Genomic DNA, 22,576 nt, shown 5'->3' on the forward strand with positions numbered 1-22,576 from the left:
ATTTTTGTCTTAGTCTTGCCTGATAAATTTTATAATATCAGACACTAGCATGGTATTCTCTATTTATCACACACCCGTGCCGATTTTGCGACTCCGTAAATATGGTATTGCACGGCCGTGCATATATTTTGACGTGACGTCATTAGCGTTATACAAACATAGTGTAAAGACGCGCTAAATGTTAGCGTTATACTATATGCGCGTCAATGAAAAATGACTCTTATTTCACTTTAAACGTTTTTTTTTGGTATGTGTGATAAATAGAATATTAAATTCGTGTAAGTTCATTACTGAATTTATTGCACTCGTTGAATAAAATATTATTATGCTCGCCAGAGGCTCGCATAATATAATTTTATTCAACTCGTGCAATAAATTTAGTATTGAACTTACACTCATTCAATATCCTCTATATATATGATGATACGCAGAAAAAAAATCAAAGTGCCTTAAAACCATAAAAAACATGAAATAAATGCAAAATTTGTTTATTTTGCATGTAAGATCAAATAATATTTCATTTGATTTATTTGTGATATATTTTCACTTGTGGCTGTGTCAAAATATTGCATCAGGTGTTCATTTTATGAAATATATTTTATCATTTTAATATTTGTAATGGTAACTTATGTATATAATGATCAATAAATGATAGACACTATTAAAACATAATAAAATTGACAATTATGCACCAGGAAAACACTATTTTACAAAGTTTGCCAATCAAAATTTATAATTTCTTAGAAACTGACATTTTAAAAGTGTATTTAAATACAAAACACAAAATTTAATGAAACTCTTTAGAACTTTAGAAGATATATTTTAGAAGTAATTAATTGTCATAATATTGTATAGTATTGATTAATTGTCATAATATTGTATAGTATTGATTAATTATCATAATGTAAATGAATGTGCTGCTTTGGTAAAAACAATCCTTATTTTTATGAAATAAATCCTCAAAAACAAATTTTTTTTTTTAACTGTAAGCAATAAAGGATGCTGAAGATACATAAATTCAGTGAAAGTTCTGGCAGTTTTCAAAATTAAAAATTTCAACATTAATAAACACATAACTCTGACTAAATAATGTACATTGTATTAATAGATTATCTCGTATCATAAAGTATACTTTTGTAAATACAAAGAAAGAATACAATTATGTACAGGCTTGAAAACTTAAATCATGCTATTTGAACTGGAATAATTAGAATCTTTAGGAGTTACTGGTATAATAGACGAGATGCTATAAGAGTTTCTTCTCATTTTTCTTCCGTTTCCTTACCCAACTTCCAAACAAATTATAAATTCCTTTTACAAATAGGAGGCAATATAGTTTTACTGTAAAATACAAAAATGTTGCGCATAAATCGCATGCAAATGTAAGAATGGACTCCAATCTGATCAAAATCAGGTTCTAGTTAACAGTATACACATTAGGATCTGACGATCACCAATATATTGTCACCTTCTCATAACCTTTCAAATAGCCAATCATCGGCGAGCTTTCACAATTTTGAAAGCGATATGGTTTCTAATTTTAACAGCTAAAAAACCATTACTAAGTAGGTCATTTTCACAATTTCAAGAACAATCATTGTGTTGTCTATAAAGCCGGCAGGTAAACAGGCAAAACAACAATGCCCATTAAAAATTTAGTCATTAATTTCAAGTGTATTTCACATTACTTCAATAATTTTTTTTCTATCAAAAATCATCAATTATGTTTACTTTAACAGAAAACAATATTTTGTTACTTCATCTTATTCCTATCTGTAAAGGATGGTTTGATTTCATTGCTAAAAATAGCTTTCCTGGGAAATCCAAATCACAATGAAGATTAAAGAAATACGGGGGCAATCAGATCTACATGTAAGAAATAAGTAGATCTAAACTTTTAAGTCAGACTGGAAAGAACCTTTCTATAAAAACTGCATGCTTTCATAAACACTGATTGTCAGAAAATATTATCGCCCACTTTGCATACTTTATCCCAGGATTTAATATTGTATACTGTTTTAATACTGTTAAAGGCATATATTGTTGCCTTTTTGCTTGTTCCTTTTTCTTTTGTCATATGAATATTTAAATAGAATTTTAAAAACATCTTCACATAGGTATTCATTGTTCAGTTGGTATAATCAGGGCCAAAAAACCCTTCTTTGTAGAGGCCGAATATAGGCTACTTCCCCAACCAAACTTGCCTCTTTTTTTTCCCCAGTTTGGTCCTCAAAATTCCCCAGTCTTTTAAAATTTCCCATAGAATTTAGAACAAAATTAAATAAAGGTGTTGAATTAAGGTCTTTTACTGTCTTATAAGTATTTCCCAGATCTTTTTGCTTTTCTATTTTGAAGAACTTGTTAAAAATTTGTGTTAAATTTGAGACCCCTTTTCCCAAAGTATGCCAAAATCACCCAAGAAAAAGGCTGAGGCCCATTCCCCAAAAATGGTATTTTGGCCCTGATAATAATGATGATAAAACTTGTAAACATTCAAATGTTCCACATACAGACAAAAATGGAAACAAGGGGACTCAAACCATACACCATATGGATGTGAATGCTTAGTTTCTCATCACTGAGGTAATTTGTCTTGTTACCTATCTGTTGTGATTGTCCAGAATATTTGTGGCACACAAATTATTTGAAACAATGTATTTTGGTCAAGATATAGGTATTTTACAGTGGTCTCCTTAACCCAAGAAATTTTTAGGTGTAAGACACCTTAAAGCTTCCTAAATAAAGGTTAATAATTTGTTCATACTGGCAACACTTAATTCAAATATATATATATTTTTTTAATTGGATTTAATTCAGAGATGATTTTTTCATGATTGTATTGACATAAAGCTTTTTTTTATTCTTCTGTTGTTTTATTGAAATTTACTGAACTTGATTGGCTATATATAATGTAAGACTTTAATATTCATCATTACTATAAACAAAGTAAATTTCCAGACTAAAATGGGAAAATTTCTTCATATATTATATAAAAGTTAATACTGAGTTCTGATTTTTTTATTCTTTGTACAGAGAATTTGAAATGTCATGCAGTCAGTAAAATAAATTAATCTTTGAAATTGACTGTTACACTTGATATAAATAAATGAGGAATCAAATTTTCTTCATCTTGAAAACAACGAAAAAAACACGCAAAACACATCAGAATATGTTTTATAAAAGTAAAATTCTGTAAAATATGATCATAGAAAAAGTGTTATAAATATTCATGGAATTTATGACATCATGAAAGCTTGTGATGACATCATCAAACTTTGTTTATTTTCAGTTAGAATAGTTCCAATAGCAATAACTCCTGTTTACAGCATCTTTAATTTCGCTAGACTATTCTAACTTGAAGTTAGCATAGTCTTGCATTAAGGAATATCAAGTTTTTAAACTTAAAAGTGATTGTCAAACTATTCTAACTTGACTTAGAATAGTTTTGCACTGAATATATTATATCACCAGATAGAATATTTTCTTAAAATGTGTAAAACTTTAAAATTAGTGGGACATTAATAATGTCTTTTTAACAGAACATGCATTAAAGGAATTTATACAAGAAAATGTCAAAAAACCATTTTCTGAAAAATATTGAGTTAGAATAGTCTTGCGCTGAGCCCTCGACGTGCTGTTTGGCGCTACATTGTGACGTCACGTAAACAACACTTAAAACGTCTGTACAGCGTTAACGACTGAATTAAAGATATTGGTGTTCGGATTCATTTTCTTAGTTAGACCATTTTCTTTCATTCTAGATAGCTTTCACAACAAAATTCGACAAAAAATGTTTTTATTTATCAGATTTTTTAAACAAAATGGCGCCCTCAATGTGAAAATACACAGGGAGGTAATAAGGACGGCGAGTGCATTGTTGAAGAATAATGCACGCTTCGGGCCTTCTTTGTTTATATAGAAAAAAATCCGATAGTGTTAGAATTGTTGTTATTACATTGTTTTAAAGGGTTCTTCTCTATACTCACATCTGTTATGTGCTGTGTGGCAGCTATTAAACTTTGCTCAATATTTAATCAGTATTGTTATATTGTTCTAGTTCTTCGAGATCATAGACTTAAATGCGTTTAACGTTGAAGATTAATTAGCGCTTGAGGCGGTGCTAGAGACGTGAGAGATATTGCACTTTCTATTATTACTTTTCAATAGACACAATAAAATCGATTTTAATTATTTGATATTGTTTTCATTGCAGATATTTGAGTATTATATATGCACTTAATACATGTATACTATTTTGCTATACACAATAAATGCGACCGTGGCCTTATCAAAATCAGATAAATTTATTTTTACAAATCTGGGAGAAATGAGATGCCTAGAGAGAAATTAAAAGAAAATTAAAAGTGAAAATTACAGACTTGGGTTGATTGAGTCTGTTTATGAGAAGTTCAATATCTGTCATACCTCCCCCCCCCCCTAGCACCGGCCCAAGTGGTATTTTAAACATGAATTGGATAACAATTAATACTGAACAAATTACAGTCTGCTTTAGTGACAAATCTAAAATTCTAACACTATCGGAATTTTTTCTATCCCGAAGCGTGCAATATTCTACAACAATGCACTCGCCGTCCTTATTATCTCCCTGTGTGTGCGCCATTTTGTTTGAAAAATCTGATAAACAAAATAATTTTTAGTCGAATTTTGTTGTGAAAACTATCTAGAATGAAAGAAAATGGTCTAACTAAGAAAATGAATCCGAACACCAATATCTTTAATTCAGTCGTTAACGCTGAACAGACGTTTAAAGTGTTGTTTACGTGACGTCACAATGTAGCGCCAAACAGCACGTGCAAAACAATCAAATCAAGTATGCTATTTTAATGTCGCAAACGAGTCAAGTTTTACATATATTTCACTTTTAATAATTTGTATTTCGCTTGGAAAATTATAGACTGAAATAAAATAAACAAACAAAGTTTTATCAACGTTTTCAAAATTCGTTATTCTCAAAATGTTTCTACACAGGATAGATTTAACGACAGTTTTTTTCAACCCACTGGAACGGCCTTTAAAGAACGTTTCCATTGGAAACTCTGAGGCAAAAACAAATTTAAACTACAAACATAAAGTCCAACTTTATAATAATAATTATATTTTTTCTTGACGTGTCAGAATGGAAATAGATATTAATTCTTCGTGCATTATTGTATAATAATGCACGTTTTTCGTTCAAATGCTTTGTAATTAATCACTCATGCCTATCGGCCTTCGTGATTATATTACTACGCATTTGAACTCAAACCGTGCATTATTCTACAACAATGCACTCAAAATTGATATCTATTTCCTAAGTAACATAAAATATAACTGAGCATGTTTTTAAGAAACCTTAATTTTAATTGACTAAGATGTATGAAAATCAAATTGTGTATTATTGAAAAATGGTAACCAAATTACAAGTAGATTTTAAACCGCCCAGTTACCTCAATAGGTAGAAAGTTGGGCCGTGAATTGGGCGAGTCGGGTTCAATTGCCGGACGGTACAGGTCACTTACGTTGTGACTGATCATGAAAACCTTTTTATGGTCATTTGCACTACATCTCTCCCCTGGCATGTACAGAAGTTATCATTTCTTTACAAAAGTGAAGGCATCAAGTGCGGATATATTCCTTGACAGTCTGTCAAGGAACGATGCGGTGGCTGAACCGGTAAAGCCGTGATCCGGAGAGTAAACTATCAACCCCACAACATAAAGGTTTTGTGTTCTATAGTTCTATTCCAATATATATTCTGGTCATCTTTCATGTGTACACTTCCAAAGAAAACATTCTTAATCCTGTTAAATAGTGCTATAAAAGGGACAAATATTATGTGTTATCTCATTGCTATATTATGTATATTTATATTGATCATATCTTTTACCAGTTTTATTTCTTCACCAATTACTACAGAAAAGAATATATTAAATTTTAACCGTCAAATGAACCGTACTCAGTTTACAGTAAACTAACTCAGAAGTAAGTTCTATAATAGATATGTTCTTTTTTACGGCATTTAACATCGCAATTACAGAATTAGAATAGACACATCTGTCTTAATGTTGCCATATGAGACATTTTTCATAATAATATTAATAAGTCAATAAATACCTCAACATTTGAAGTGGCTTTTTGATCTTTAACTGTTCAAATATATTGCTATTATTTTCACTATTCTTGATAAATTGTTTCCTATTAAGAAATTTTGATATACTTTGAAACGATTGTCATTTATTTCAATCATGATGAACAATATTTTTTTGCGGCAAAGTTGCTATGGTAACAATCCAATCTCCAAATTGAGCTAATATTAAATTGAAAGTTGTTCAGATTATTTTCTATATTTAGCTCTTGAGGCTGAATGTTTACCAAGAATTCATCAAGTACAAGTAAAGGATGTTAAACAAGCAATTATCATAGTATTGCAAGCAATCCATAAGTCCCCTACCGGTAAGAGCCCAAGCAACATTCTGAAGGGCCATTGGCCATTCACTTAGGTTCGTATTTTAAGTAAATTTGTTGAAAAAGTTCTTTAAAAGTGATCACAGGAAACAGTTTTTATGTACAGACAGACGGACTGAAGGACACTCTAAAGTTATTTTTTAAACATCCCTGTTATCAAAATATAACATTTTTAAAATCCTATCATGATTGAAGAAGTTGGAGTAAAAATTACCAATTTCTCAAAAAAAAGTCTAAGTTCAAAAGGGGCATAATTCTGGAAATAGTCTTGCTAGAGTATTGAACAATCACAAATGTTGAGTGACAATAAAAAACATTTATATGAAGTTTGAAGTAGATACATTCAGAAAAAGAAGTTATTAAAAAAAAAACAATGTTTTTTTCATGAAAATTTTAAGTTCAAGGGAGGTAATTCTGATAAATTTTGTGCTAGAGTTGTAAACCTTGTCACATATGATGTGGTTGATGACAAGCAACTTATATTTAAAGTTTGAAGAAAATACCTTAAGAAATAAAGAACTTATAGTGAAAAATCTTAAAAACTAGAATCAGAAATCTTGAAATTCAGTCTATTTGTTGCCATAGCAACCAGAATTTTCAACATAGGAAGATAAAAAAGGATGTGCATAATTTCCATACTGCCATCTACCCATATGTCAAGTTTCATAAAAATATTTTCAATACTTTTTGCGTTATCACTTGATCCAGGTTATGTGTAAAATTTTCCATATTTTCAGTCTATTTGTTGCCAATAGCAACCACAATTTTCAGCATAGGAAAAAAGAAAGAAAAAGATGTGCATAATCTCCATAATGCCATCTATCCATATATCAAGTTTCATAAAAATATTTTCAGTATTTTTTGCGTTATCGCGGGATCCAGGTTATGTGTAAAATTTGCCATATTTTCAGTCTATTTGTTGCCATAGCAACCAGAATTTTCAACATAGGAAGAAAAGAAAAAGACGTGCATAATCTCCATACTGCCATCTATCCATATATCAAGTTTCATTAAAATATTTTCAGTACTTTTTGCGTTATCGCGGGATCCAGTTTTGTGGACGGACGGACTGACGGACGGACAGACGGACTGACGGACGGACGGACGGACGGACAGACGGACGGAGGGTAAACCTAAAGTCCCCTCCGGTAAACCGGTAGGGGACTAATAACTACTTTTAAGGTGGTTTATAACAATATTTTACCATCTTCAGATCAATTGACTTATTAATAGATGTATAAGATTATTTGTTCTCAAAAAAGCTTTAGAAAGAAAAAAGTCAATAAAAAATCTTAATTCCAAGTATGTGTTTAGTTCAGATCCACTCATTAATTCATAACAATCAATTCAAAGATTTTTTTACATTTTTAGCTAATTTATTTCATTCAGAATAATTTGACAACTTTAGAGAAAATCAATACAGTTATTTTTGATCAGTGGTTTCAGTGAACATTTGTTTTGTTGGATTTACACAGCGACTTTCTCCGCTTCACTTTTGGAGGAAAGACCTCAGGTACCCTGTCACGCATTATTCAGGCACTTGCTGGCTCCCCGAGTAGGACCATTGACCTTTTGTATGCTATCTGGATAGCTTCCTTGTTATAAAGAAGCCAAAGTCTCCGACAGGATTCCAACAACGAAATCAGCAGCCATAACATCTCACCCACATAGGCCTCTATTTAGAGAACATAATATATATCTAACAATCCTAAAAGGTTATTCAAGTCTTTAGTTTTGGTGCGCTAAAAAGAATAACTTCACTGAATGATACAGAATTCAAGAAAGTCTGAGAAAGCGTAAGAAAAATACTCACATTTTAATTTTTTATTTTTCAAATATTAACAAAATATATATAGAACACAATACATTCATATTGATTATTATTTATTTAATAAGACAGGTACAGTTCCATTATAAATTTATCAGAAATATATTCCTGTCAAAATGTTGGGTTCTTTAACAAGATCAATTCACAATTCAATTAATTACACAGCCTAAAAGTTCAATTAACAATTCAACTTATTTATACTGCCTGAACATAATTCTTTTCTATAATTATTCTTTTTAACTTGATATTATTTTTATCTAAAGTATTTATCAATAACATTCAACTATACTCATGATAAACATACGAAAACAATAAAACATGACTTGTCTTTTTGATGTTTGTTAAAAGTAAAATGAATTCAAAATCTACCAAAGCAAAGATAATTACCATATTAACCTAAAAATCATCCAAAAACTAGTTAAGTTTAAAGCTGCATGCAATTAGTTCAATATAATCAAACTTGAGAAATATGTACTAAGAGTTTTCAAGGTTTTAAGTAATAATTTACATGTTGAATTTGATTTTCAGTATTTATAACCACATTTCCACTGTTTACTAAATCAAATGCAGTAAAGGCTATTTTCTTAATATTTTGGGCTAATTTTTGTACCTAATGTGGGTTGTAAGTGCTGTTTGTAATGTGTTAATTGCTTACTTTTATTTACTCCACAACATTTTACTTTTAAATGCATTTTTAAAAATTTTCATGAAAATCAGCATAAATCTGAAGGCATGCTTCTTTAAATAATTTGTCAAATTTGTCTTTCACATACAAATCTTGAAATGATCACTAACAAAATATTGTATTTTTGATATTTACCACATCTTAAAAAACATAATTACTTCTTAAAAACATAATTACTTGTTTATTTAAAATAAAACATAGTAACAAGGTATACTGTGTTTAATAAAATTGCAACTGACATTTTTATAAAGTCAAACATAATGTCACAATTGACACCATAATATAGAGGATATTTGTTTAGTCCAGTGTAAGAACGGAATATATTTCACTGAGTGAGCACCAAAAGGTATATATACAGTCACGACTGAAATATGAACTTTTGGTGTTCACTAGGTGAAATATATTTCGATTTTACACTAAACTAACAAATTTTCTTATTATTATATGCAAAGAAACGTTTAAAAAGACATTTTAACCTTATGAAAAGCGCGCCAAATAATAATACAATGTGACGTCATTTACGACCGGTCACATCATTAAGTTGGTTTCCAGTAATGTGCCCGCTGGTATTTCACTGAAACAACGTAACAGGCTTAAATTCAAAACAGTAAAAAATATAAAATTGCTAATTTCACTGTTTCAAACAGTGAAGTTTTCAGTTTATATCTCACTGATATGTTTCTATAAACCACAGAAAAGCATTTAATAAATAGAGGATATTTGTTTAGTTCAGTGTAAGATCGGAATATATTTCACCGAGTGAGCACCAAAAGGTATATTTCACGAGTGGCGCAGCCACGAGTGAAATATGAACTTTTGGTGTTCACAAGGTGAAATATATTTCAATCTTACACTAAACTGAACAAATTTTCTTTTTATTATATGCAAAGAAACGTTTTAAAAAGACATTTAACCTAAAACTAAATGAAAAGCGCGCCAAATAATAATACAACGTGACGTCATTTACGACGTCACGTCATTAAGTTGGTACCCAGTACTGTGCACGCTGGTATTTCACTGAAACAACGTAAGGGGCTTAAATTCAAAACAGTGAAATTATCAAAGTGGTAATTTCACTGTTTCAAACAGTGAAATTACCAGTTTTATATCACTGATATATTTCTATAAACGACCGAAAAGCATGTAATAAATAATGGCAAATCAGCATTTCTTCCTTTGGGAAAATAATTTATCTAAGAATTCTTCACTTCTGAAATTTTCTGTTTCACCAGGAAATAAGGTGAATTATAGATCCATCATTTTGCCTTATCTGAACTTAGTGTTTTAGGTTTCAGGAAAACTAATATAATATTCTAGTAGAGGTGATATCATTGTTCTGTCATATCTAGAGATTATATGTAATATACGGTGTTTATCCTGAGGTCCTGTTAGATGCCAGACATTGATTAACAACTTCAAGAAGATGTGAATTCTCTAGAGCTGCTGCAACTCTTTCCTTGTCTGCTAGTTGTTTGTTCACTGGAAGAAAAAGTACACAAAAAATGGAAGGAAAAAAATATTATCATTGCTTATTTATCTTGTTTTTTAATGCTGATTTTAGAACATTTTTAGTCATATCTCAGCTGTTAATCCATTTAACATGCTATCCTGTCGGGCTGTCATTGATAGAAAATTTTGCATTGATATATCGAGAGACAAATACCGACTTAGCTACAATGAAAAATATCAAAATATGTGTTATAAATTGGGATCATGGTGTGATGCATGCTTGTATTAGTCATTACAAATACTACAAAAGACTTTGTTTTTTCTCTTATTTTTGACACTGACATTTGAAAACAGAGTTTAAAGTTCAAGTTAACAAAGAAAAATGAAAAAAGTATCAGGCAAAATAAAGAGGTATATTCACTAACAGAAATTAATTTTTTTTTAGCTTTTATCGATATTTGAAATTGTGTATCAATATTGTAAAGGATGATGATTATTTATGATAAAAAATTGATATATATCGACATTGCTATATTCAATGACAGCCCTACTTTCCTGGATAACTAGCAAGTAAATATGAAACTTACTACTTATCCTACATGATTTTTTAATAAGCAGTGCAAGACATTAATGATCATAAGAGTAAATGTCCCAGATTATTGTCAAAAAAATATTTTGACTCACTCAAACCAGCGACCCTTGAATTACAAATCTGATGTTCCCTCTATAGTGCTAAGTGGGAGGACTATTATTCTTAATAAGGTCAACTCTTGTATATGCAACTACTTTCAAAGAATTTGCTTTGCACACAGCATTACTATCGTAAATTTTTTATTTGATCAAAATTAGTAGATTGTAACAGTACATGTAGATTTAGCTTGAAACACCACTTCCAGTAGTTTGTATGACATGCAAGATTTGATATCAGTTAGTTTGTGAGTTAAACAATAGTATTATTTTAAACACAGGTAAATATTATGAAGTAGTCTAGTCAGTGAGCTAAAATTATAATCCTGAACACATCTTTGAAGAAACAAATGAAAACCCAGAAATTATGTACATGTAAAACTGCAAACATCATGAACTTTGTATTGGTTACAAAGTGTGTAAATTATGACGCCATAAATCGTCTTATATGTTATTATATGCCCAGAGGCATAAAAATATATGGGAATTAATTCAGAATGGTAGCATATAGAGTTATGGTTCTTTGAAAGTGCAATTTTCCTGGATGCTATCTGCATGTATATTAAGTTTAAGGTCAATCACTTGTATTCCTTTTGGACCTATGCTCCAGACAAAACTAGAAATTGATTAAAAGGGAGAATATTCCAAAACTGGACTAAACTGAGTTACTGTTCTTGGTCACTGCACTAGTTGCAAACTTAACTCATTAATGTTTCAAATGAATATCTTTGAAAGTTTTTAAGTTATGGTCAAAACAAAAATGAGATTTGCAAGATGAATGGACAGACAGACTTATAAATACAATATATCCCACAACAAATTTTGGCAGAAAATAAACATTATGTCCCTCTTTATAATATCAAATACATTATAAAAGGGTAGTAACACACTGCTCAATATGTTATCGGAGTTTTGTTTTCATAAAGGAAATCTTACATACCAGCTTCCTCTGAGGCATGGGTTCCTGGGCTTATCTTTATATCAACCTGTAAAAATGCATACATGACTCTAATTTTACGAAAATATCGTCCGGAATTCAGAATTTAGAAGTTCCGGAATTCAAAAGTATTATATTAATAGAAAATAGAAGGGAAAAAATCGGGACCGAAAAAACTGTTCGGTTTTTAGAAGTTTCCGGATTTCAGAAGTTCCGGAATTCGGAAGTTACACTGTATATACAAGTAAGTACATTTGTATATGTCTATTATGTTCACTTTTATACACTTGGTACTATAATCATTTATAGTCACTTTTAAACACATGTTTCAGTATATATAAAGTCACAAATATCCATATATATTTGTTCACAAGTTAATATACATGTTCATTTGTAAATTGATAATTCATAAGTAACTATATATATTGAAGTATGTTCACTAGTAAATCTACGTGTTCATAAATGAATAAATATGAACATGTTCATAATTATGTTATAATGCATGCTAAATAATAATTATACATGTATGGTCTTTGGAGATTTAAAATATGACAATTCTGTGTTACAGAAATTCAGTAGGAAAGGTTCACTTTTGAACAATGCACACTATAAAAGATAGATTTTAACACCTTATTTCTTTAAGCCTTTCGTTAAGCACTCCTAAATATTGGAATAAATGTAATGATAACAAATTTAAAGCCCATAGAGAGTGTTGCCACGTACAAGAAATATTTGTAGTGTTCAGTAGTTAGACAGGATTTTATCTTGGGGAATTTATATAATAACGATGTATGGCAAGAAATATTGTGTAAAAAAAATCCACATCAATTTTATTACCCAATAGACATGTTTTATCTTGAAACAAGAATCTGGAGATCATTTGTGATCAATATAAGGTATAAAGACATAAACCTTTAACCAAAAAAATCAGCGTAGAATTATACTTTGTGTCAGCAATTTTATTGGGTAATAGTTTTCACTTAGTCAAACAAAAAAAAATTCCATTAGAGTAGGTAAGTTCTGAAATCAGTCTAAAAGATTTCATTGGAAGATTTTACTAAGTTGTGAAAAAAAGTTGAAACTTTCCTTTAATACATGTATAGCCTTGTTTAGTAATCTGTATTAATACCATTAATAATGACAATTTTTTAGAATAACTTAGTTTCAGCTTTGTACCTTACATCATTGGAATAAACAATTTAAACAGTTATACTGTTTATTATTACTATATTATTGTACCCTGCATAACTCTTGGGAAGAGTCATCCCATTAATTTCAATGTTAACCAATGCAATTTTATATCTTTCCCAAAAATTAAGAAAAATGTCCCTATTTCTCCTTATATAACTTTATTATTATTGACCAGACAAGCCAAAAAAGTCCTCATTTCTGTGAAAGGCCTGATGATCCCATTCTGTAAATAAGAAAAGAGACTTCAGCTTACTTTAAATCTGGAAGGAAGTGATCGTAGCAGTTTAACTCGTATGGATAGACCGATCAGTGTTGCCATACTGCAGTGGGGTATGGTGGGGGTAAATAAAATCTCCACTGTACTCTCAGCATCATTCACCTGAAAAAGGATCAGAAAAAGGATCAGAAAAAGGATCAGAAAAAGGCTATCAGTTCATAGAGATATAACTTGCATTTACCATAATATACTGAAAACACGTTTGGCTTATGTTGTACTAAAGAAATATTATGGGTCTCTGTGGTGTTTATTGACTATTTAACACTGGTTTGGAGTTTTGATACATAGGAATTGACCACAAAACACAGCTCAGTTTGAATCACTTTATTTGTAATTTTGAATTATACATGTTTTTACTATTTTCAACTCAAATTTCTTTAAATTTGAAACAGAATTTTAAGAATTTGCCATTGACTACTTTTTAACTATTCAAAATTTTATAAAAAATTTTCATGAAACTGGATGTGTGATGCTATATTATCAATATCAACAGATTATAACAATTTAACATGTGCTGCTGGAACAGATAGGAATATCTAGCGCTAGGGTCACTGTTTACAGTGAAAACAAGGTAACCTGAGGCTCTGCCAAGTTTTCACTTGACAGTTACCATACAGCTAAATACTCCCGTCTGTGAAGACAGCCAGTGTTTGGTTCTTTTTCTTGCAATTTACATATCAAAGCATATTTCAAAAAGGAAATAACAAAAACTAATATTTTCATTAAGCACTTTTTTTCATAGAAGGTTATGAATTTACAACTTCATTCATATAATCATAATAGTGAAATAAATTGTCCTAAGCAATCAATTAATAAAAGGTGAATGGGAATGATGCTGACATATCTTACATGGGGAGCAGGTTGTACGACAGGTTTTTCTAGCAATGATGTAAACAGTAAATAATCCTGTCTAATATGCAAGAAAGGCTTATCTAGCATCAATGTAAACAGCAGAAAATCCTATCAGATACGGCAATGTAAAACAGTTGAAAATCCTATCAGATACAGTGATGTAAACAGCAGAAAATCCTATGGGCCTCAGAGAAAATCCTATCAGATACAGTGATGTAAACAGTAGAAAATCCTATGGGCCACAGCGATGTTAACAGTAGAAAATCCTATTGGATACACTAAAGTAAACAGTAGAAAATCCTATCAGATATAGAGATGTAAACAGTAAAAAATCCTATTGGATACACTAAAGTAAACAGTTGAAAATCCTAGCAGATATAAAGCTGTAGACAGTAGAAAATCCTATCAGATACAATAATGTAAACAGTAAAAAAATCCTATTGGATATAGCGATGTAAACAGAAGACAAGAAAATATTTTTTATAGTTATACTTACATGTACATTATCACAGTCTACTACATTCAACTCCTCCAATGAAAGTGGGTGTTCTGGATCATTTATGCATCTGATCAGATCTACAATAAATCATAGTAATAAATTCTTTGTTTTGTAGTCATGTACAAGTAGCTAGTGTCAATTCTATGCAATATGGAACTTATGACAGAAGTTCCCTTTTAAAAAGTGGAGAAAATATGTTACTAGGTTACAATGGCTTTTCTATCAATCTCATTAAAATCATATCCTAACTGTTGCTTCACTACCCTACGCATGTAAGCGAAGAGTAACGGAGCGAAAACAATGATCTGATTTTAATGAGATTGGCTTTTCAATGTAAACAACCAATTTTGAATTAAATACTATTTAATGATAAAAACAAAAAAAAATTGTGATAATTATATATCCCATTTGCAATTGCTTTTTGATTGTTCTGTCTTTGTGTTAAAGTTGCATGCCTCCAGATATGCCAAAATATTTCAAGAAAATAAAGTTTTGGAAAAATGAAGAAAATATTTTAAGAAAAGTAAAAAGATTCAAGATTAAACTAATAATTTACATGTATTTGTGATTAATGACTGATTTTGTAGTATATGCCACCATATTGCTACTGAGTTTTTAACACAATAAGGGCTATAGTGATTTCTGCATATTTTAACCTCTTTTGGGTACTTCGAGTGGATTGAAAGTGCTGTTCGCAACGTGTCAATTAAATGTCTTTGTTCACTTCACAATAATTTACTTTAAAATACCCAGAGCACTAGACACCTTTTGGGGACAGGTACCCATACCCTTAGGAAGGGGATTTTTGCGTCGTTTTAAGGCAATATCCGGAATTTTATATAATTATGTATTTAGTGTATTTTTTTTCACATTTGCTTATTACACTTTTTCTTAACATTGGTTTCAATAGTTAGTAATTTCCTACCATTAAAATCAATAGCTTTTATATTTTTTTGATGTAGACTAACAAATAAAACAAATTACTTTAAGTTGATTTTGAGAGGGGAATTGTACCCATATTCGGCCCAAAAAACAACCAAATAAGTGCCCTGATACCTTTTAAAAATGTTGATGAAAATGAGCATGAACAAGTGGAGGCATGCTGATTTAACAATGGTCAATATATTTCTTTTTTATCTAAATTTATTAAAATATTTACCAAAAACTTCGCGATCATCTATTTCATCTTTGACATCATCATCTTCATCTTCAGGTCGCCACTCTCGCTCTCCGGTCTTCTCATAAACCACAGGGTTAGCATTAATCAGTGATGAACTCATTCTTGTCTCATCATATAATCACTTTCATCTAAAACAATCACCAATAAATAGTTAAATAACCATAACATAGTTATAAAATGCAATTTCATTGATTATTTGACAATTGTATTTTATATCAAGGGACATTTAACATTTCAACAGTCAATCCTGAAGACATTCTGTAAGAAATGATAAATCAGTTTAACCGGATTGTTTTCTAACCAGTAATTGGCAAAATTTCTAATCATGATTTAAATTGAGTCTTTAAGATAGTAGAATACACTATAATACATGGATTAAAATAGAAGCATTTTTATCGACAATTCCTACTATGACCTTTAATTTGGATAACAATAGGTTAAACTGCAAACATTGACGTGCTCTTTTTTTATCAAATATGTTTTGGTGAAATTCTTATTGTATCCACTAATCTGACAACTAAAATTAGACAGGTCAGGGATCTATGCATTTAGGGCACTTGACTTGTTAAATAAGGCTGATTTAAAAATAGAATTGGTAAAACATAATTTGTAATGCTTGCCAGACAGTAAAACTAATTCTCATACAGAAATTTTCTAAGTAAAGGGGAACAATATATGATTATGTATATTGTAAAGGTGTGCTAGAGTTTAAGTCTTTAAGATCTTGCTAAAGTAAAAGTTAAGTTACTAAGACATGGGGGACATTGCAAGGGAATACCTTCATATGATAAAAACTTGCTTACGTAACTAAGATAAATTTAGTAAAGTTTCAAGGGAATACCTTTGTATGATAAGATCTTGCTAGAGTTACTAAGACACGAGTGAAGTTTCAAGGGAATACCTTCATATGGGGCTATATTTGATAGGTTTAATCACTGAATACATATTTCTTTACTTTCAAACAGAAATGACACCTTTGACACCAAAAATGTAAAATAAAAAAAGAACATTTTTTTATCTGACTAAGTGAACCCTGTTCATAGGCTTTGCCTACGTTCATAATATGAAAAAGGCAAAGCCTCAAAGCGAGCTTGATGTACTTTTAACGTGAAATAGTATAAAATAATCGCTTGATCATTTTTATTTTAAATTTTCCGTTTTTAAATTGTCATTCGGTATTTTATACACTGCTTCTGTTTATTCTGTTTCCTCCTATTATATGAATAAAATTAATGTATTTTATCATTTGTGCTACGTGAATTACCTTAATTTACAGCAAGAAAGAAGGAATCGGCTCAACTGTTGTTTCAATGTTTGTAAACAAATGCAGTGACGAGTGCGTGTGACGTCACACGTTAATGTAAAACTTAACCTGTTTGCGACATTAAAATAGCACACTTGATTTGGTTGTTTTGCATGTGCTGTTTGGCGCTACATTGTGACGTCGAAGTAAACAATACTTTAAACGTCTGTACAGCGTTAACAACTGAATAAAAGATATTGGTGTTAATTTTCATTTTCTTAGTTAGACCATTTTCTTTCACATCAAAATTCGACAAAAAATTGTTTTAATTTATCAGAATTTTTTAAACAAAATGGCGCCCTCAATGTGAAAATACACAGGGAGATAATAAGAACGGCAAGTGCATTGTTGTTGGGCCTTCTTTGTTTATATAGAAAAATTTCTGATAGTGTACGGGAAAAGTCGGTTAAAATAATTGTTCAATTTTCATTTTACATTTTCCGTTTTAAAACTGTCATCCGATATTTTATACACAGCTTCCGTTATTCTGGTTCCCTGTCCAATTATGGTTCCCATATAGAAGTGCGCGGGTGACCAGTCTACACATCCGTTTTCAGTCAGAATTCCTCAGTTTTTATCGTAGCCCCCGAGTATTAATTAGATTGCCGACTGTTTTGATGTTCTTTCTCTTTTGTATCATAGTCAAACATTAAAACACGTTCCCTATTGTCACAATATGAAACCCCGGAAATATAGCCAATAAACGAGCATCTGAATAAGATATTTCTGACGCTTTCCTTTTCTCTGCCATCACAATAAGTAAACCCCAGCAAAAATGAACCAATCAATGGGCATGCTCTGGAGTGCGGGTAACTTAAATACCTGCACTCCAGTTAACGCACTGTGCATGTACATGTATTTAAGATTTAACTCGGACTCATTTTCAAAAGAAAGGTCCCCAAACTATGATACAAGGATATATATTTCACTGACTTTCACTGATGTTGCAAATAATACCCAATTCACCGTGCCTCTTGTGTCCAATTAATGATTTGGTGTTGTTCAACCTTACAGAAATTATCACAAGTCAAGTTTAATACGCGGAAAGTCCGAGCGGGGCCGAAGGCCCCGCGAGGGCTGTAGCGCTCTTAGATAACATGTATGACGCGTATCAATTCAAAAGAAATCAAATTAAAAGTTAATGAAAAATTCAAAAAAATATATATCCCAAACCTAATGAGCTGCGAAAAAATCCTTAGTTAGCGGGCGCCGCCATTTTGAAATCTATGTTGTAAAACGCTTGACAAGCGCCTCTTGTAAAACGCTTAACAAGCGCCTCAATGGCTGAATATTTAGACTGGTTTAAATGTTATGAATAGCGGGCGCTTTTTGATTTTCATTCCGAAAAGCGTGTAAACTACACTGATTTTTTATCATTAAACGGCCCAGTCGTCTGCTTTTTTATCGCTGTCGTCTCAACAGGCTGAACGGTACTATTTTGGCATAATTACATTTTCCTATTTAAAGTCCTAGAATTATATTTACTTTTGCATATTTGGACTACCACAAATTTTACATGTTTCTTTTTGTACATTTAAATATATTTTAACATTTTTAATTAAGTTACTTATGCAAGTTTATGCAATAACTTGAGCTAGTCCTACTGGACTATACTGTATACAACTATACCAGTTCTAAATATGTTTAAGTGAAATTCCAAGCATATTTTCACTTGATTTCAATTGATTTTTCTGAAGAAAAAAAATTCATAAAAATTAAGTAGACTCTACCAGATCTTATGCATTATTTTCACACTTAATAATTGTCTACATTCAGCAAGCATACTGGTAAATAACTATGTCTATTTTCAACAAGCATAATTATTGGCTGGATAACAATATTGTAGGAAATCAATTCCAAGAACTTCAAACAAAAAAAGTTAAACATTCAAATGAAATATACCAAGAAAACAATTATTGTACAGAAGTAAATAATGATTAACAGGCTTCTACACAGGTATATTTACTCTCTCCAAATCAATCTGAGCATTTACATATGCAGAATGATAATTACAATGACCATAATTATTGTCTGAACAACAATGTCAACCACTAACTGATACACTTTCACAAATATAAATATCAGAGAAAATATACTTTCCATTATATCTCCAACAACACATTTCATCACCTTCAATTATTTTTCAATTAAACAACTGTTTCTTACAATCATCTATGGACAAAACTAGATAATTTAAAAGGGACTAATAACAGAAGATTTTTTGGTGGGTGGTATGTCAACCACTAACTGATACACTTTCACAAATATAAATATCACATAAAATAAACTTACAATTGTATATGTACTTTCACCAATACATTCAATTACTAGTATTCATGTATTTTTCTAAATCTACATGAAACATATTTTCATCATTTCGTCTACATCTTCCTCTCAACATTTTTTGTCATAATGATTTTTTTAATTGATGACATGTTTATTATTTCTATGTTTCTTTTCAAAATATTCCATGACATTAAATGTCATCATGACATTTCACCACTGATTAAAAGAATCTGTCTAGATTTAGAATTTAACACCATGAATAGCTACAAAACTGTTTATCAACTATTTATTTAGACACTAATAAAAAGAATTTAAAGTCCTACCCATATGTTGCTCATTTTGAATATTATCAATGTATTTTTTTCTTACTAGCATGCTTTTATTACTTAATCACATGTATATATATGTAATTCAAACATTCATGTTATTAATTCATATTGCATATTTCTTTTATGATTATTAAGCTAAATTTTATCATCAATTATTCACATTTGTAATCAATACTTTTAACATTTATTGGTCACAGTTCTTGGAATTGGTTAATAGTTTGTCAAATTTTCTTTAAATATTGCCATATAAATACCTTTTAATATATTTAAACTATGTAGTTTTTTTTTCACATGAAACAGTGAAAAACTTTTTCTGTTTTGTTCTTTTCACATATGAATCATCTGATATTTGCAACTGACTCAAGAGGGCGTATCATATAAAATTGACTACACGTGTATATTTAAAAGTAAATCAAATAAAAAACAATTAAAAATATACAGAATTCTATACCTATCAATGAAATTTTCAGTGTCACTTTAGTCGGGCGCCGCCATTTACAATGTAACTTAATGATAATAGGCGGGGTATTCCGATAACGGAACAAATCTCAACTTTTCAGATAAATGATAATCGTCGAGTATTCCGAGTGAAAACGGAAGCGGTGCATGTAATACCGAATGACACCTTCAAAACGGAAAGAATGAAAGGAATTTTTCATTATTACCATTACATTGTGTTAGATAATGTAAATATTCAAAATATATACATGTATTTGTTTACTATATATATATATATATATATATATATGATTTTTTGTTTGTTTTTTTTTCTTTAATTTTTTAAATGTTGATAAATGTTCTGAAGTGTGGGACATGTCAGTCTCTAACCACCAGAAACATTTCTTAAACAAAAAAAGTATAATTCAATTTTCAAGGTTTATTATCTTTAAACACCAGAATATTTAAAAATGAAACAAAAATTCTAAAATCACATAATTTTGATCAGAGGTAGTGTTGAACATTATCAATATAATTCAGTTAGATAATTTCTTTGATACTGCATAATTTACATGAAGATCTACATGACTTTCCGCGCCATAGGTAGCACCTAATTTCATATTAATAGTAATCTGTTCTTACTAGCTGTAAAAAGTACTGACATTTAAACTGCTTGGCCAGATTATAATGTGTTCATTAAATATCTATCACATGTATACAGGTATCATAATTTGAGTTCCTTATAAGCAAAACTTACAAATAATTGCAAAAATTCTGGTGAAAACTTTCCTTCTACTCCATTTTGAAAACTAATATGAAATTAGGTGCTACCTATGGCGCGGAAAGCTCTTATGAATTATGATTTTAGCATAACATATTTAGTGTACTTGTAAACCAGATCTTTTTTGAATAAACAAAACGTATAAATTGGTGGTGTTCAACCTATCACCGGAAACGCTCGGCCTATTCCGAAAAACTCCGGACCTCTGCGCATGCGTCGGCGTTTGGAAAATCCCGTCCGCCATTTTTGTTAATCTCTAATCACAGTTGTTGTTTTTACGTTATTTTTAATGTGCTAATTTACCAAAAAGGATATGTTTGAATAACTTTTTATATTTATAGTCGTTACTATAATTCTTATCAATGAAATGCAGGTTTATTTTCTGATTTTGTACATCATTCTTTCACCGGAAGTGTTACTAAGCATGCGTCTGCAATAGTCTGAATTATCTAGACGCTCATTAAAAGCGCTCAAAAGGATTTCAAAATGGCGGCGCCCAGTTAACTAAGCCATTTCATATGGAAAACTTGTTCCGGTTAGGTGGTTTTCTGCTTACATTTGTAAGTGCATGATTGAACGGGAAACCAGCTGAAATCGTGCCAATCGCAACTTTTCGGCCTTTTTCGTCACTCTTCGGATTAATGATAATAGCCGATGAAGTTCCGATTGCAATCGTGACAATTCGGGCGATTCCGTCATACTGCAGAATCAATCGAATGCTGCGGAATCAGAATATTACGGAAATCTAAGCTATTTTAGTTACCTCGGTAATCCCAGTTTGTTTATATAAATAGGATTCGTATTTTTACTTGATTTATTGATTTAAACCGTTATAAATTATAAACGAAATTGTTCCGTTTCAATTCTTTTTCAAGACGCAAAAGTTAGTTTCTTTTATAATTGTTTTTTGTCTGTATTAGTTTTATACAATAGAGGATGTTGACTGTAGTAGTATTCCGTCTTCAAAGGGTGGTCCAATTCACACAGAATAATATTAAATTAGGTGCTACCTATGGCGCGGAAAGCTCTTATGATTTATGATTTAAGCATAACATGTTTAGTGTACATGTTAATCAGATCTATCATGCAATTCGTTGATAAGTAAATGCAGGTATTTTGTACCGTAAACAGAAACGAATAAATTGGTGGTGTTCAACCTATCATCGGAAGAGGGACCACTGCGCATGCGTCGGCGTTTGGAAAATCCCATCCGCCATTTTCTGTTAATCTCTAATCACATATGTTGTTTTTACGTTATTTTTAATGTGTTAATTTATTAAAAAAGGATTTAAAAATAACTTTTTACATTTATCATCGTAACTATAGTTCTTATGAATGAAATGAATGTTTATTTTCTGATTTTGTACATCATTCTTTCACCGGAAGTGT

General features: G+C 30.5%; 1 protein-coding gene across 1 annotated transcript; it reads right to left on the reverse strand.

The window, feature by feature from the left end:
* Positions 1-10,223: 10,223 nt before the first annotated feature.
* Positions 10,224-21,436, reverse strand: LOC132744509 (cytosolic iron-sulfur assembly component 2B-like). Its single transcript, XM_060733237.1, has 6 exons — positions 21,164-21,436; positions 16,030-16,178; positions 14,868-14,947; positions 13,496-13,621; positions 12,055-12,100; positions 10,224-10,457 (listed from the first exon to the last, which is right to left on the reverse strand). Exons 2-6 carry the CDS (start codon positions 16,148-16,150, stop codon positions 10,351-10,353), a joined length of 480 nt encoding a protein of 159 aa, XP_060589220.1. The 5' UTR covers positions 16,151-16,178; positions 21,164-21,436; the 3' UTR covers positions 10,224-10,350.
* Positions 21,437-22,576: the final 1,140 nt, after the last annotated feature.

Source organism: Ruditapes philippinarum, unplaced genomic scaffold, assembly GCF_026571515.1.
Source record: "Ruditapes philippinarum isolate M1 unplaced genomic scaffold, ASM2657151v2 ctg5674_1_1_1_1, whole genome shotgun sequence".
In the NCBI taxonomy this organism is placed as follows: domain Eukaryota; kingdom Metazoa; phylum Mollusca; class Bivalvia; order Venerida; family Veneridae; genus Ruditapes; species Ruditapes philippinarum.

What these genes read in the sequence shown, in the direction of transcription:
- LOC132744509 (XM_060733237.1), bottom strand. Translation starts at nt 16,150, where the DNA reads ATGAGTTCATCACTGATTAATGCTAACCCTGTGGTTTATGAGAAGACC. An exon ending in CACTTCCTTCCAGATTTAAA is followed by an intron (nt 12,101 to 13,495) that starts GTAAGCTGAAGT and finishes GCATTTTTACAG; the next exon opens with GTTGATATAAAGATAAGCCC. An exon ending in CCATGCCTCAGAGGAAGCTG is followed by an intron (nt 10,458 to 12,054) that starts GTATGTAAGATT and finishes TTTTTCTTCCAG; the next exon opens with TGAACAAACAACTAGCAGAC.